This window comes from Oryctolagus cuniculus, chromosome 14 (genome assembly GCF_964237555.1).
Source record: "Oryctolagus cuniculus chromosome 14, mOryCun1.1, whole genome shotgun sequence".
In the NCBI taxonomy this organism is placed as follows: Eukaryota; Metazoa; Chordata; class Mammalia; order Lagomorpha; family Leporidae; genus Oryctolagus; species Oryctolagus cuniculus.
Genome location: NC_091445.1, coordinates 76,010,888 through 76,027,228, shown reverse-complemented (window position 1 = coordinate 76,027,228; position 16,341 = coordinate 76,010,888). Strand labels below are relative to the sequence as shown.

At 39.1% G+C, this 16,341-nt stretch overlaps 1 protein-coding gene across 1 annotated transcript in view; it reads left to right on the top strand.

Moving 5' to 3' along the window:
* DHX29 (DExH-box helicase 29) overlaps positions 1-16,341 on the top strand; it is a 48,176-nt gene that overhangs the window by 12,920 nt on the left and 18,915 nt on the right. The window contains exons 9-17 of the mRNA XM_002714035.4: positions 116-281; positions 542-665; positions 2,704-3,312; positions 4,792-4,935; positions 9,584-9,760; positions 10,236-10,376; positions 14,505-14,649; positions 14,772-14,889; positions 16,162-16,246. Of these exons, the coding sequence (XP_002714081.2) occupies positions 116-281; positions 542-665; positions 2,704-3,312; positions 4,792-4,935; positions 9,584-9,760; positions 10,236-10,376; positions 14,505-14,649; positions 14,772-14,889; positions 16,162-16,246 (1,709 nt within the window). The remainder of the gene's footprint in view (positions 1-115; positions 282-541; positions 666-2,703; positions 3,313-4,791; positions 4,936-9,583; positions 9,761-10,235; positions 10,377-14,504; positions 14,650-14,771; positions 14,890-16,161; positions 16,247-16,341) is intronic.

The window sequence follows — 16,341 nt, the reverse complement described above, 5'->3', positions numbered from 1 at the left end:
TTCGTCAGCCATTCTCCTAAAAGTGCTGTTCCCAAAAAGCAAGAGACTTGATCACCAAAAAAGAAAATTTACATTATTGCATAACACTTAAAAGAACTGATCTTTGCCACTGTAGATAAAAAGAAAGAACCTCATGATGTGAGAAACTTTGACTACACTGCTCGAAGCTGGACTGGAAAATCTCCCAAACAATTCCTGATTGATTGGGTCAGGAAGAATCTTCCAAAGAGTCCAAATCCTTCGTTTGAAAAAGTTCCAGTAGGTAGATACTGGAAATGTAGGTATGTTTTTCCGATTAACTGAACTTTTAGAAAAATGTAAGATGAAAATCATTTTGTTTCCTATGAGTTAAGTTCACATTTAAGAAGCTCTCTCATTCTGTATCTCATAGTAGAATGTTTATAAATCATTATCTAATATAATGCCTTTCATGAAAATATTTATAAATAGCTAGTATAAACTTAAGTAGAATGCTAATGGCATCCCAGCTTCTTTTCACTTGATTTCATTAAGAAAAAAAGATGTTTTTGCTTCCTTGTAGGGTCAGAGTAATCAAGTCTGAAGATGACGTCCTGGTAGTATGTCCTGCAATCCTAACCGAGGACGGCATGCAAGCCCAGCACCTGGGAGCCACCTTGGCCCTGTATCGTTTAGTGAAAGGGCAGGTGAGACTTCTTAGGCCTAGGCAGTTCAAAACGCCTTTGTTAAGTAATGGGTATAATATATTTTGTGGAGAGAGAGCTGTGCTTGTAGAAGGTAGTGCTTAATTATGGCCCTCCATGCCAATCTTCTGCTTACTAATTCCCGCTTCTGCTTAATCTTCATTTCTGATTATTTGTAATTTCGCTTCCTTTTACCCCTAAATATGATCTTTATCTCTTTAAACCCTCAGAGGTCTGAAAGAGACAATTTGATTCATCCAATTTGGGGGGCTATATTAATTTACAAATTAAAAATAGTTGTAGTACAACTGGTAGCTGCTAGATTTTAATGAGTTTTTCTATTTTTAGGTGGCATATAAATTTTAACAAAGACCTCTAACTCAAAATGGTTATTGGTTGCCTACATGGAGGTCAACCAAACCTAAAATTTTTAAAAGTTAGGCTGGTATTTAACAGTACTTTTAAATGTAACCTCCATTATTCAATAATTAAGCATATTTTCTTATTGTTAGGGTCTACCTTCTGCTTTCCTGGAAAGGATGAATTTACATCATTTGTTGAGCCTATTTCAAATTTTGTGTTACTGTTTGCTTGTTTTTACAGCCTTAAATAAAAAATGTCAAATTCAATTTTAGTTTTCCAAGATAATGTCTTAGTTTTGTACTAATTTAGGTTAGAAGCAGAGGCTTAAGGGTTATGTGCAGTTAATCACACTGAAAAGTTAAGACATTAAATAGAACTCCAAACAATAGTTCTTTTCCAATTTTTCCCAGTAAAATTTATTTTTTCATAGAGTGAAATCAGTAAAATTTCTTAATGTCTTTTCCCCCATTTTGCAAATTAAGGTATTAAGACTGTGTTTACTTGGTAAAAATAACTATCAATGCCAGTGGGTCCTCTTACAGCACTGAGTTAAGATAACTTAGATTCCATCCAGTGTGGTTCATTTAAAATACTTTGGCCTGTAACATTATACAATTACTAGAATCTCAAAGGACCTTTGTGCATTTTAGAAATAAGATACCATCTGTGTACATTTTGTACCACTGCAGGAATAAATAATAAACATTTATTCAGTAGTTCACCGTTTTCCAGGAATGCACACTTTGCATATATTAACTTAAAGTTAACCTCAGAGTATGTCAATAAGGGAGGTACTATTGTTAGCCCCATTTTAAAGTTAAGTTGTTCACTGAAGTCACAAAGCCTAAATGTGATGTGCTGTTTATGAATTTGCATCACATGCATTTATATATTGTATTAAAGTAATAACTGGGTGAACATTGTGGTATGGTAGGTTAAGCTGCCACTTGGGACACCTGCATCCCATGTCAGAGTGCTGGTTGTGTTCCAGATGCTCCACTTCCAATGCAGCATCCAGCTAATGCATCCTGGGAGATGGTGGCTGATGGCTGAAGTTCTTGGGCCCCTGCCACCCACGTAGTAGACCTGGATAGAGTTCTGGGCTCCTGGCGTCAGTAGGCCCAGGACCCTCCATGCCTGCTCACCCCCTGCCAATTTCTCTGCCACTCTTCCTTTCAAGTACATGAAAAGAAATGAACATAAAAAATATGAATTAATGATTTACTAGTTGAAGAGTTGAATTACGGCCAGCGCCGTGGCTCACTAGGCTAATCCTCCGCCTGCGACACTAGCACCCCAGGTTCTAGTCCTGCTTGGGGCGCCAGATTCTGTCCCGGTTGCTCCTCTTCCAGTCCAGCTCTCTGCTGTGGTCCAGGAGTGCAGTGGAGGATGGCCCAGGTCCTTGGGCCCTGCACCCACATGGGAGACCAGGAGGAAGCGCGCTGGCCGCAACACACCAGCCATAGCGGCCACTTTGGGGGTGGACCAACGGAAAAAGGAAGACCTTTCTCTCTCTCTCTCTCACTGTCTAACTCTGCCTGTCTTAAAAAAAAAAAAAAAAAAAAAAAAAAAAGAGTTGAATTACATTTTAAGAGGCGTATAGCTATCCTTCTAATCTACTGAATGTCAATTCCAATAGTTAATAAAAGTAATGTACTGCTGTTCTTATCTTCTGTAGTCTGTTCATCAGTTACTTCCTCCCACTTACCGAGATGTTTGGCTAGAATGGAGTGATGCAGAAAAGAAAAAAGAAGAATTAAATAAAATGGAAACCAATAAACCACGTGATCTTTTTATTGCCAAACTTCTGAACAAGCTGAAACAGCAGCAGCAGCTGCAGCAGCAGCATTCTGAAAATAAGAAGGAAAACTCTGAAGACCCTGAGGAATCTTGGGAAAACTTAGTTTCTGAGGAGGATTTTTCTGCCCTGTCCTTGGAATCAGCAGTTGCAGAAGATCTGGAACCTGTTAGAAACCTCTTTAGAAAGTTGCAAAGCTCACCTAAATATCAGAGACTTCTAAAGGAGAGACAACAGTTACCTGTGTTCAAACACCGGGAATCAATTGTCGAAACTCTTAAAAGGCACCGAGTAGTAGTTGTGGCAGGTGAAACAGGCAGTGGTAAAAGTACTCAAGTACCACATTTTCTGTTGGAAGACTTGCTTCTGAATGAGTGGGGAACAAGTAAATGTAACATCATCTGTACCCAGCCCCGGAGAATCTCAGCAGTGAGTCTGGCCACCAGAGTGTGTGATGAATTGGGCTGTGAAAATGGACCTGGAGGAAGGGTAAGCTGTCCTTCACCTCCACCTCTGTGAATCACAACATTACTCACCTTTGCTCTTGGCACCAAAACAGCACCTGTGCCATGTACTGGTTTTGACTGTCACTGGTGTTCAATAACACATTTCAGGCATTTTTCATGTTTTCTTTAATGGATGTGTTACAATGCCACTATCTTTCATGGGAAAAGGGTTTTCAGTAATTCTGTCATTAGAATTTTCATATAAAAGAAGAAATATATTAATGTCAATCATTGAATATTCAAATATATTACGTTAAGTGGAACATTCAAAGAATATGGATTTATTTATTTAATATCATCTCAAGCCTTTTCAGATTTCCATTCATGCTCTGCAAAGAGCAGAAAAGGAAAGCAATATAGTTATAAATGTTAAACTACTTTCAAACTTTGTTTTTTTAAATGGAAAAAGTTCTTAAATGTCTGTTGTCATGTATCTGTCACACAGGTGGACACAAAACTGGCCAATGAATTAAACTGGTTAGAACCAAAAATGATGAATTGCAAATTCATTTAATTCAGATTATTTACAATTTGAATGGTTCTGGTAATGATAATAAACAAAATAATATTTTTGTCTCTCAAGTTAAAAATTTCTTATTTAGCAAGAAATCTGGATTTCTGACATGGAATTTAAGAGGATAAAAGGAGAGATATGGGGATGACAGATATGTATACTAGTAAGACAAAGGAATGACTCAAGAAGAAAGAAACTGATAGGAATAAATGTAACTTCCAGAATTCCCAGTGGGCACCACTGGTTTGATACCAACTGCATTTTAATGGTGGCAAGTTTTATGAGTTCTTGGTAGAAAAGTAGACCAAATAACAAAGCCTGTTTTAAAATTCTATTCCTAAATACCTTAATATTTTGCTGCAAGATATTTGTGTCTTAGCATCAACAGGTTTTTGTCTTGTTAAAAAAATGATTTTTCTGTTTAAAATTACCAAAACAGGCCGGCGCCGCAGCTCACTAGGCTAATCCTCTGCCTGCGACGCCGGCACCCCAGGTTCTAGTCCCAGACGGGGCGCCGGATTCTGTCCCGGTTGCCCCTCTTCCAGTCCAGCTCTCTGCTGTGGCCCGGGAGTGCAGTGGAGGCTGGCCCAAGTGCTTGGGCCCTGCACCCCATGGGAGACCAGGGGAAGCACCTGGCTCCTGGCTTTGCATCGGCGCAGTGTGCCAGCCGTGGCAGCCATCTGGGGGGTGAACCAACAGAAAGAAGACCTTTCTCTCTGTCTCTCTCTCTCTCACTGTCTAACTCTGCCTGTCAAAAAAAAATTACCAAAACAGAGTTTATAATTTTATGGAATTGAAGAACATGAGAAAGTATTTACTAGGTTATACTAAGTAAACTTAGATCATTCCATTTAGGAGCATGATCAGTGCCTGGGCGTCACTGTTTACAGTTTGTTTCTCACATTACTGTGCGAAGAGTCTAATCATGACCTTGTGTTCTCCCTTCAGAATTCTTTGTGCGGATATCAAATTCGGATGGAGTCTCGAGCTAGTGAATCTACCAGGTTACTCTATTGTACAACAGGGGTTTTGCTAAGGAAACTTCAAGAGGATGGTCTTCTAAGTAATGTGTCTCATGTTATTGTAGATGAAGTGAGTAGATTCTATAATTCTGTTCATATAAATTGTGAATGGTTTTGTTTTAAAAAACTATTGTCTCTAACACGAGCTAATATTTTCTTCATACTTACTAAATGGCAGATACTTTTTAAATAATTAATTTCCTTCAATAAGTGTATCTCATTTTAACTGATTTACTTAATAAGTACTCTATAATATCTGCAATATGCTTATTACTGTTCAAAGGATTTTAGGCATTTATATTTATATAAATTTTCATATATTTATATATAAATTCATTTACTCATTCCAGCAACCCATTGAAGTAGCTGTTGTCTTTATTTTACAGTTGAGAAACTTGAGGTACAAATAATTTGCCCATAGGGCTGGTGCCATGGCTCACTTGGTTAATCCTCCACTTGCGGTGCTGGCATCCCGTATGGGCACCAGGTTCTAGTCCTGGTTGCTCCTCTTCCAGTTCAGCTCTCTGCTGTGGCCCGGGAGGGCAGAGGAGGATGGCCCAGGTGCTTGGGCTCCTCTACCCGCATGGGAGACCAGGAGGAGGCAACTTGCTCCTGGCTTCAGATTGGCACAACGCTGGCCATAGCGGCCATTTGGGGGCTGAACCAACAGAAGGAAGACCTTTCTCTATGTCTCTCTCTCTCACTGCCTATATCTCTACCTGTCAAAAAAAATAATAATAATAATATGCCCAGGTGCACATACCCAATGATGTTCTGCAGCTTAGGGTTCAAATGCAGGCAGTCTGACCAGTATACTGGATTGTGTATCTACTGTGGTTCTTAGAAAAGATAAGAAATGTTCATGAGCATGTCATTTTCTCTATAGATATGCCTGCACTTGAATCGAATTTAAATGCACACTTGAATTATGCCAAGTTTCACATTATAGTTATTTTAAATGGCATACTAGCCTACTCTGTAAACTAATTTGCATGTTTGTAACTTTTCAAAAGATACTGCATTTTTATTATTCAGAAAATATTAAAAATTACCCTGATGTAAAGTTTTTGTGAATGACTGTTAATTCACCAAGTTCAGAGAACTATAGTGAAAGTTCATCCATTCATTGATTTTTAATTAATACACTACTTATAGTTTATTGGATTATTTTCTTTCTTTTGGTTAGAAAATACTAGAAGTATAGAAAGGTAGGAAAATAAACAGTTATATTGGGGCTGGTGCTGTGGCTCAGCAGGTAAAGCTGCCACTGGGATGCCAGCATCCTACATGGGCATCAGTTGGTGTGCTGGCTGTTTTGCATTCAGCTCCCTGCTAATGGCCTGGGAAAAGCAGCAGAAGATGGCCCAAGTGTTTGGACCCCTGCCAATCATGAGGCTTCTGCCTGGTCCAGAGCTGGCCCATGTGGCCTTCTGGGGAATGCACCAGGAAATGGAAAATCTCTCTCTCTCTCTCTTTTCTTCCTTCTCCTCACTGTAGCTCTTTCAAATAAAGAAATCTTAAAAAAAAATTATAATCTCATGACACAGCAAAAAAAAGAGTTAGCATTTACTTTGTATGTTTGTTTTTGTGTATATTTTATCTATAATTATTTCACAACACTAAATTATCTACAAAAACATGGTTTTAAACAGCTTTATAGTGGTATGTGATTTGAATATCTCATAATTTCTTTAACCATTTTCCTCTTGTTGGGCAATTAAGCCCATTTTAAAATAGCCTAGTTAATATTTTGGTAGTTTATGAGTGATAGGAGTTTTCATCTGAGAATCTTTATTCCTTAATGGGGGAGGGACCTGTGCTGCTATCATTGAGATGTCTAAGAGTGAATGGCAGCTTAGGGAGGCCTATGGGTAACTACTCCTGGAGTAGGGGCCAATAGAGGGAGAGTGTCACAGTTGTGGCTTTGCATGGCCAAGACCTAGAATTTATTATCATCATCAAGCATCAACATGAGTCAAAATGCTAACATATCTATTTACAATGAAAAATGTTTACTGCTAGGTATATGGAAATATTTCTATCAGCTACTTAGTAAGTTGGGACTTGGGACTCCAAGTTGTTATCAGAAAATTGCTTGGTAAATGTGAGAGGTGTTCAAAACGTTTGTGGGAAATAGGTATTTTGGAAAAACTATACATGGATTTCAAAATTTTTCCCACTAAAATAAATTTACCTTTCAATACCACTTTTTGTGAGCTTTTTGAAGTGTCTTTACATAGATCAGAGTGAAGTGTATTTTAAAAACCAGATCAACTTTTAAGAATACTTATCTATATAAATTAGCATATTTATTTTTTTAAAGATTTACTTATTTGAAAGGTACAATGTCCAAAGAGTTATCTTCCATCAGCTGGTCCAGTCCACAAAAGGCTACAACAGCCAGGTCTGGACCAGGAGCCAGGAACTCCATTGTGGATTCCTACATGAGTGACAGGGGCCCAGGTATATTAGCGGGAAGCTGGATTGGAAGCAGGGTAGCTGGGATGCCAGCATTGTAAGTGGCAGCTCAAGCAGCTGCACCATATGCCAGCCCCTATGTAGATTACCATCTGTTTGATGAGGTTTTCCAAATTGCTGTCAGCTCTCAGGAGATCTCATGCCTGAGCTTCAGACTTAAATATCCAGCTGCTTTCTAAATAACTTCAAACACAACATTTCTAAAACTCCTTGCTTATGCCTTATCACCTGCCCCTCCTCATCTTTTCTGAATCTCTCTGAATGATCCCACAAAATAAAACAATCAATATTTTTCCTTCTTTTTCCCATATCCCCTACATCAATCACCTAGTCCTGTTTATTCTGCCTTTCTCACATTCACTTTTCTTTGTATCCACTGGTATTCCCCTTGTATACAGTTATCTCTAATTAGTACCAAAGCCTCTGATAAATTAAACTGCCTGCTTCTGTTTTGTTCTTCCCCACCATATTCTCCGTATTGTAGCCAGTTAGCCCTTTTTTTTACCTTAAAGATTGATTGATTGATTGATTTGAAAGAGTTACAGAGAGGTAAAGGCAGAGGCAGTGAGAGAGAGGTCTTCCATTCACGTGTTCACTCCCCAAATGGCCTCAATGTCAGGGCTGGGTCAGGCCAAAGCCGGGAGCTTTATCTGGGTCTCCCACATCGATGCAGGCGTCCAAGTACTTGGGCCATCTCCACTGCTTTCCCAGGCACATTAGCAGAGATGGATCAGAAATGGAAGAGCCAGGACTCGTACTGACACACATATGGGTTGCAGACGCCATACGCAGCAGCTTAACCCACTCTGCCACAGCACTGGCCCCAACTAGTTAGCCTTTTTAAAGTAAAACTTACACCACATGATTCTCCTGCTTTAAAATGCTTTTACCACTGTCCTCCCTAACTCATTGGGATAAAGTCTCAACTCCTTAACATGCTTTTCAAAACCTTCTGTGGCAGATTATTGAGGATTTATCCAGCTTTCTCTCTGCCTGTCCAATGCTCGAGTCTTTGTTTTTCCAGGTCCTGAAATCTATTACAGCCCCCTTTCCACCATGATTTTATGTGCACTTGTGTTCCTTAACATGAATACTTTTTGCTTTCCCATCTTGTTTCTACCTCCTTTTTTCTTGTTCAAACCTATCCTAAAGTACTCAACATAAATGGCAATTACTGTTAGTAGCCTTCCTGACCACTTGGATTTACTCCCTTCATGTGTAATTTCAAATCATCCTGTACAGTGTCCTCTTACTGGACTGAACACTCTGAGATGAAGAAAACTATCTGGGTTTTTTTTTAATACCCAGCATCTAGTACAATGCTGAGTACTTATAATTTTCAGGCTTGGTTCTAAGAGCCTTACATTACCCCATTTGATGGTCACACCAATTCTCTCTATATATTTAAAGAGTTATTTACTGATTTACCTGAAAGAGAGAGCATGCTCTTCTCTCCACTGGTTCATTCCCCAAATGGCTTCAACAGGCGAGTCAAAGCCAGGAGACAGAAAATCCGTCTCAGTCTTCTACATGGGTGACAGGAGCCCAAGCACTTGGGCCATCTTCTGCTGTCTTCCTAGGCACATCAGCAGGAAGCTAGATTGGAAGCAAAGCAGCAAGGACTTACCAAACTGGCACTCCAGTATGGGATGCTGGTGTTCCAAGTGGCAGCTTAGTCCACTGCTCCACAATATTGGCCCTGAGCCAGGCATATTTAAATAATCTTCCTGAAATCATACTGTAAAGGGGCCAACCCAAGAATTAAACTCAGGCACTAGACACTTAATCATTGCTGCCTCCCTTATAAGCAAATGAATAAAGCTTAAATTTGTTATCTTGATGTTACCTTATCTTTTTATACTACCTTAAATATGCTAAAAAGTAAAATGGAATGGGAATAAGTCAGTACGGAGAGCTGGTAGACTGGTACATTCAGTAGGTACTTGTCAAGTTCAGACAGTGTACCTAGTCTGTGCTCTAGACTGGGTTTATAATACTCTTCCCTAAAATGCATGTCTTGGAAAGGCATAAAACCCCTTCTCCTGGGCAGGGACAGAGATCCTGTCAGACTTCTGTCAATCAGTTCCCTGTTTCCTAACTTACTTGAAACATACAGCTGTGGACTATACTTAAATACTAAGTACTGACTGTACCTACATGTTAACTTTCAGATTTGAGTACCTGTTTGTTTAATCTCTTCCTAGACCTTATATGTGATTAATTTATTCTGTTTGTGCCAGGTGCATGAAAGAAGTGTCCAGTCAGACTTTCTGCTGGTTATTTTGAAGGAGATTTTACAGAAACGTTCTGATCTACACTTGATTCTAATGAGTGCCACCGTGGACAGTGAAAAATTTTCTACATATTTCACACACTGCCCAATTCTGAGGATTTCAGGGAGAAGTTACCCCGTTGAGGTAAGTTTTCTTTGTAATGTGTGTGAAAGCAGGAACTCATTCCCACCAGGGAATTTCCCCAGGTGCTATGTCCTTGTCATCTAGGTCCAGTCCAGTCCTAGGGTACTTGACTCCCACATCCACGTCATTACATCCAGATTGACAGTGCCTGTCTGGCAGTAAGGATTCCTTTCTCACCCATTCCTCAAATTAAGGACTGTCTTGCAAGCTTCCTCTCTGCCTATTCTGTTCTGCGTGCTTACCTTTTTAGTTCACCTGATGCAGTGCACTCTTTTAACCATCTTCAGATAAAAAAGTATATACGATAACATAATCTGTCCTGAGACTTCAGGGATAGACTCATTATATCTACCAAGTTCCTCATTCCCAATTTAAAACTTTAAAAATAGCCTCCTTAATATTCATTCTAAACTAGCATTTGATTACATTCAAAAGGTAATAATCCCCTCAACAAAACATGCCTTCCTCTGTGCAGGTTTTTCATCTTGAAGATATAATAGAAGAAACAGGCTTTGTACTGGAGAAAGACTCAGAATATTGTCAGAAATTTCTGGAGGAAGAAGAAGAAATAACCATTAATGTTACAAGCAAAGCAGGTGGAATAAAAAAGTATCAGGTAAAAAAAAAAATTTTTTTTTTGAAAGCTAATTGATACTGATATCCAGAGATAACCAGTTTGAAAGTTTTAAACTCATACAGCTAATACAGTGAGTTTGAGTTAATTTGGTAAAAGAGGAATGTATAAGAGTGTGAACAAATTTTAAAAGTCATATCTTTGTTTTATAGACTATAGTCTTTTTTTTAAGATTTTATTTATTTATTTGAAAGTCAGAGTTACACAGAGAGGAGAGGCAAAGAGAGAGAGAGAGAGAGAGAGAGAGAGAGAGAGATCGTCCATCCGATGATTAACTCCCCAATTGGAGAGAGAGAGAGAGAGAGAGAGAGAGAGATCCTCCATCTGATGGTTCATTCCCCAGTTGGCTGCAATGGCTGGAGCTGCGCTGATCTGAAGCCAAGAGCCAGGAGCCTCCTCCGGACCTCCCATGTGGGTGAAGGGGCCCAAGGACTTGGGCCATCCTCCACTGCTTTCCCAGGCCATATCAGAGAGCTGGATCGGAAGTGGAGTAGCCGGGTCGTGAACTGGTGCCCATATGGGATGTCGGCACTTCAGGCCAGAGCGTTAACCCACTGTGCCACAGCGCCGGCCCCAAGACTATAGTCTTTGTCATATTTTATTTGTCTTACCTATGTTGCTCTGGACTATAGAAAATACATGTATAAAATCAAGAATCACATAGGAACCAGCATTTACAAAAGTTTCTTTTTTTTTTTTTTTTTTTCCTTCTGCTGGGGTGTTGTTCACCAGGATCTTTCATTCAGATTGTTTTTTGCCACCGTGTCATGGCTTCCCATGCCTGTGAGACTCTCATGGACCTTTTAGCCAGATCCGAATGTCCCAAGGGTTGATTCTGAGGCAGGAGTGCTGTTTTGGGCATTTGCCATTCTATGAGTCTGCTGTGTGTCCTGCTTCCCCCACAGGATCATTACAAAAGTTTCATAGCAATGATCAGTTGAGGAGCAAACTTATAGTTAAGTTCTTTACTTTGTTGCAACACCACACATGGTCTGGATGGGGTAGTTCCAAAATCTACATCCTTGCCATTTATTTTCTTAGCAACTTCTGTTTTAGCAGTACCCAAGCATAGCACTGTGCTGACGCTACCTCTGGTAAGTACAGATTTTCCTGGGAAGTTAGACTTGATCACTTATTTTAGAAATGTCATGAGAGCTACATTCTCCTGTATTTCAGCCAGGATCCAACATTTTCATTATAAGCATATTACATTTGATTTTCATACACATATCTAATCAAATGGAAACAAAGTTAAAGTTACTTTTTCTTTTAATTAAGTAGATAAACCAAGAAAGCAAAAAGTAAAATGATTCCCTAAATCTACAGAGATAGAAATTGTACCCCAAAAAAATTACTTCAGAGAAGTAGTTATTTCAAAAGAAATCGTTGGAATTCAGTAGCCAAAGTAGAATGCAAAAGGAATGAGGTAGATATAAACTATTTTAACCTCTCTTTGGCTGCTTTATAATCACCACTGAATGATGCATACATAATTAGAATGTTTTTCTACAGTTCTTTTTGTATGCACATGCCAAGATAAAGAGATTTTGTTTTATTGCAGGGCTAGATAAAATTGATTATAGGAGAGGTATGAAATTTTACACTTTTTGACTTAAAAAAATGTACTCTTTCTATAATTTAACAAAATAATTATAGTGACAAAAAGAATATAGATTTTTTTTTTTTTTTTTTTTTTTTGGACAGGCAGAGTGGACAGTGAGAGAGAGAGACAGAGAGAAAGGTCTTCCTTTGCCGTTGGTTCACCCTCCAATGGCCGCCGCGGCCGGCGCACCGCGCCGATCTGGTGGCAGGAGCCAGGAGCCAGGTGCTTTTTCCTGGTCTCCCATGGGGTGCAGGGCCCAAGCACCTGGGCCATCCTCCACTGCACTCCCGGGCCACAGCAGAGGACTGGCCTGGAAGAGGGGCAACCGGGACAGAATCCGGCACCCCGACCGGGACTAGAACCCTGTGTGCCGGCGCCGCAAGGCGGAGGATTAGCCTAGTGAGCCGCGGCGCCGGCCAAGAATATAGATTTGAATGAATAAAAATGCTCCCTCATTTTTTTTACTGCTGTATAGTATTCTATAGAGTACATATACCATAATTTCTTTATTCAATCTACTGTTGATGGGCATTTAAGTTGATTCCAGGTCTTAGCTATTGTGAATTGAGCTGCAATCAACATTAAGGTGCAGACAGCTTTTTTGTTTGCCAATTTAATTTCCTTTGGGTAAATTCCAAGGAGTGGGACGGCTGGGTTGTATGCTAGGGTTATATTCAGGCTTCTGAGGAAGCTCCAAACTGACTTCCATAGTGGCTTTACCAGTTTGCATTCCCACCAACAGTAGGTTAGTATCCCTTTTCCCCCACATCCTCGCCAGCATCTGTTGTTGGTAGATTTCTATATGTGAGCCATTCTAACTGGGGTGAGGTGAAACCTCATTGTGGTTTTGATTTGCATTTCCCTGATTGCTAGTGATCCTGAACATTTTTTCATGTGTCTGTTGGCCATTTGGATTTCCTCTTTTGAAAAATGTCTATATAGGTCCTTGGCCCATCTCTTAAGTGGGTTGTTTGTTTTGTTGTTGTGGAGTTTCTTGATCTCTTTGTAGATTCTGGTTATTTTCGGTTGCATTTCTGGTTATATTAGTTGCATAGTTGGCAAATATTTTTTCCCATTCTGTTGGTGAAATCTGGTCATTTGCAACAAAATGGAGGAATCTGGAAAACATCATGCTAAGTGAAATAAGCCAGTCCCAAAGGGACAAATATCATATGTTCTCCCTGATCAGTGACATATAACTGAGCACCTAAAAGGAAACTTGTTGAAGTGAAATGGGCACTATGAGAAACAATGACTTGATCAGCCCTTGTCCTGACTGTTGAGGGACAACTCACTACTTTATTCCATTTAGTATTTTTTTGTTCTACATAATACCATTGGTTAAACCCTTCAGTTAACACACAATTATTCTTGGGTGTTTAAATTTAACTTAAAAGTCATCCCTGTTAAATGTAAGAGTAGAAATAAGAGAGGGAGGAGATGTACAGTTCGGCACATGCTCAAGCAGACTTACTCCTCATGGGAGAGTTAGAAATGTGCCAGGGGATTCCAATTCAATCCCATCAAAGTGGCATGTACCAATGCCATCTCTCTAGTCCAAGTAATCAGTTTCAGTTCATAATTGATCATAATGATAGGATTAAGAGTCAAAGGGATCACATAAACAAGACTAGTGTCTGCTAATACTAACTGATAGAATTAAAAAGGAGAGAACATCCAACATGGGAAGTGGGATACACAGCAGGCTCATAGAATGGCAGATGTCCTAAACAGCACTCTGGCCTCAGAATCAGCCCTTAAGGCATTTGGATCTGGCTGAAGAACCCATGAGAGTATTTTAGGCATGGAAAGCCAAGACACTCTGGCCAAAAAAAAAAAAAAAAAAAAAAAAAAAATGACCTAAATGAAAGATCTCTGTGAGATCCCAGTGGAAAGAAGGGACCATCAAAGAAGGAGGTACCTTTCTCTGAAGGGAGGAGAGGAGAACTTCCACTTTGACTATGACCTTGTCTAAATAAGGTCAGAGTTTGTGAACTCAAGAGGCTTCCATAGCCTTGGCAGCTCAAGACAAGAACCTCGGGTGATCACTGACGTCATAAATAAGAGTGTCAGTTGTTAAATCAACAACGGGAGTCACTGTGCACTTACTCCCATGTAGGATCTCTGTCCTTCATGTGTTGTACTATGCGAATTTATGGTAAAACTACTACTCAAACAGTACTTTATACTATGTGTGTCTGTGTGGGTGCAAACTGTTGAAATCTTTACTTAGTAGATACTAATTGATCTTCTGTATATAAAGCTAATTAAAAATGAATCTTAATGAAGAATGGGATGGGAGAAGGAGTAGGAGATGGGGTGGTTTGTGGGTGGGAGGGTGGTTATGGGGAGGAAAAAGCTGCTATAATTAAAAAGTTATACTTTGGAAATTTAAATTTATTAAATAAAAGTTAAAAAATAAAAATAAAGTAAAAATGCTCCCTCTTTCCCTTGTCTTATAAAAGTCTTTAATATTTATGTTCACCTGTGGTTGGATTTTTTTTTAGGAATACATCCCAGTTCAGACTGGAACAACTGCTGATTTAAATCCACTTTACCAAAAGTACAGTAACCGTACTCAGCATGCTATTCTCTACATGAATCCTCATAAAATCAACCTGGATCTCATTTTGGAACTTCTCGTCTATTTAGGTATTTCTATTTCTAATGTGTCCTCATTGGTTTGGATAAAACATTTACACTAACTGGAAATATAATATTTTATATGCTGTTCCTTCTTATTTGGAATATTGTATTTTTTTTTTAAATTTCAGACAAAAGTCCACAGTTCAGAAATATTGAAGGAGCAGTATTGATTTTTTTACCAGGCCTTGCTCATATTCAACAGTTGTATGATCTCCTGTCAAATGATAGAAGATTTTATTCTGAACGGTAACTATAAATCTTCATTATAATCCCAGTAGTTTTAAGACAAATGTTTGGTAGATTAAAACTCTTCATCAGAGTTTTCAAGTCTTTGCAACTTTAGTTAAAATTATTTATGGTGAAGCACATTTTTTAACATTTTTTATAGCATTTTATCTACTAAAATTGTGAGGTGTTATATCTACATTTATTAATATAATTAAGGATATTAAGAGTAAGGTGGTGACTTCCCTGAACCAACCCACTAAGTCATTCAAAAATCCAACAGGGTTGCAGTTTATCATCCATACATTCTGAATCAGCTGTTTATATCTGTTCTGACATAGTTTATTACTGCCATCAGAATTTTTTAACCTCAGAATTTTTTTAAAAAATTCTTTATGGCCAGCGCCACGGCTCCGTAGGCTAATCCTCCGCCTTGTGGCGCCGGCACACCGGGTTCTAGTCCCGGTCCGGCGCCGGATTCTGTCCCGGTTGCCTCTCTTCCAGGCCAGCTCTCTGCTGTGGCCCGGGAGTGCAGTGGAGGATGGCCAGGTGCTTGGGCCCTGCACCCCATGGGAGACCAGGAAAAGCACCTGGCTCCTGCCTTCGGATAGACGCAGTGTGCCGGCCGCAGCGTGCCGGCCGCGGCAGCCATTGGAGGGTGAACCAACGGCAAAGGAAGACCTTTCTCTCTGTCTGTCTCTCTCTCACTGTCCACTCTGCCTGTCAAAAAAAATTTTTTTTTCTTTAAATCCTATTTTGCATTAAGAAGGTTGAGTCTCCCTAATCTAAAAATCCAGAGTCTGAAATGCTGCAAAATCTAAAACTTTTTGAGTGCTAACATGAAACTATAAGTGGAAAATTCCACATCTGACCTCATGTGATAGGTCAATATCAATATATAGGTGCACTGAAAACACTATATACAATTACTTTCAGGCCATGTGTAAAAGGTACATATGAAACATGAATGATTTTCCTGTTTGGACTTGGGTTCTACCTCATACTCTCTCATTATGTATATGCAAATATTCTAAAATCTAAAAAAATCCAAAATCTGAAACATTTCTAGTCCCAGCTATTTCAAAGAAGGGGTACTCATAAGTTATTCATATTAAATCCTTCCTCTATGATTGGTGTATATGGGTTTTCATTGGATCATTATGGGGAGCTTTTGTGTATATTTGAATGTAAAATTAAAATTTTTAAGTTTCCTATATGCAAATAAATTTTGTTATTCTTTGCAGTGTCTTCTAAAGAGAAACTCTTGCTAAGAACTATGATTTTAACTTTCAGATATAAAGTGATAGCTCTGCATTCTATTCTCTCAACTCAAGATCAAGCTGCAGCATTCACTCTTCCTCCTCCAGGAGTCAGGAAGGTAAAATTCTGCACAGCAAGTTTATATTTGGTCTACCTGGGAATATTTCATGAAAGCATTATGACTTTTTATTATCAAAGACAGTAATTATACAG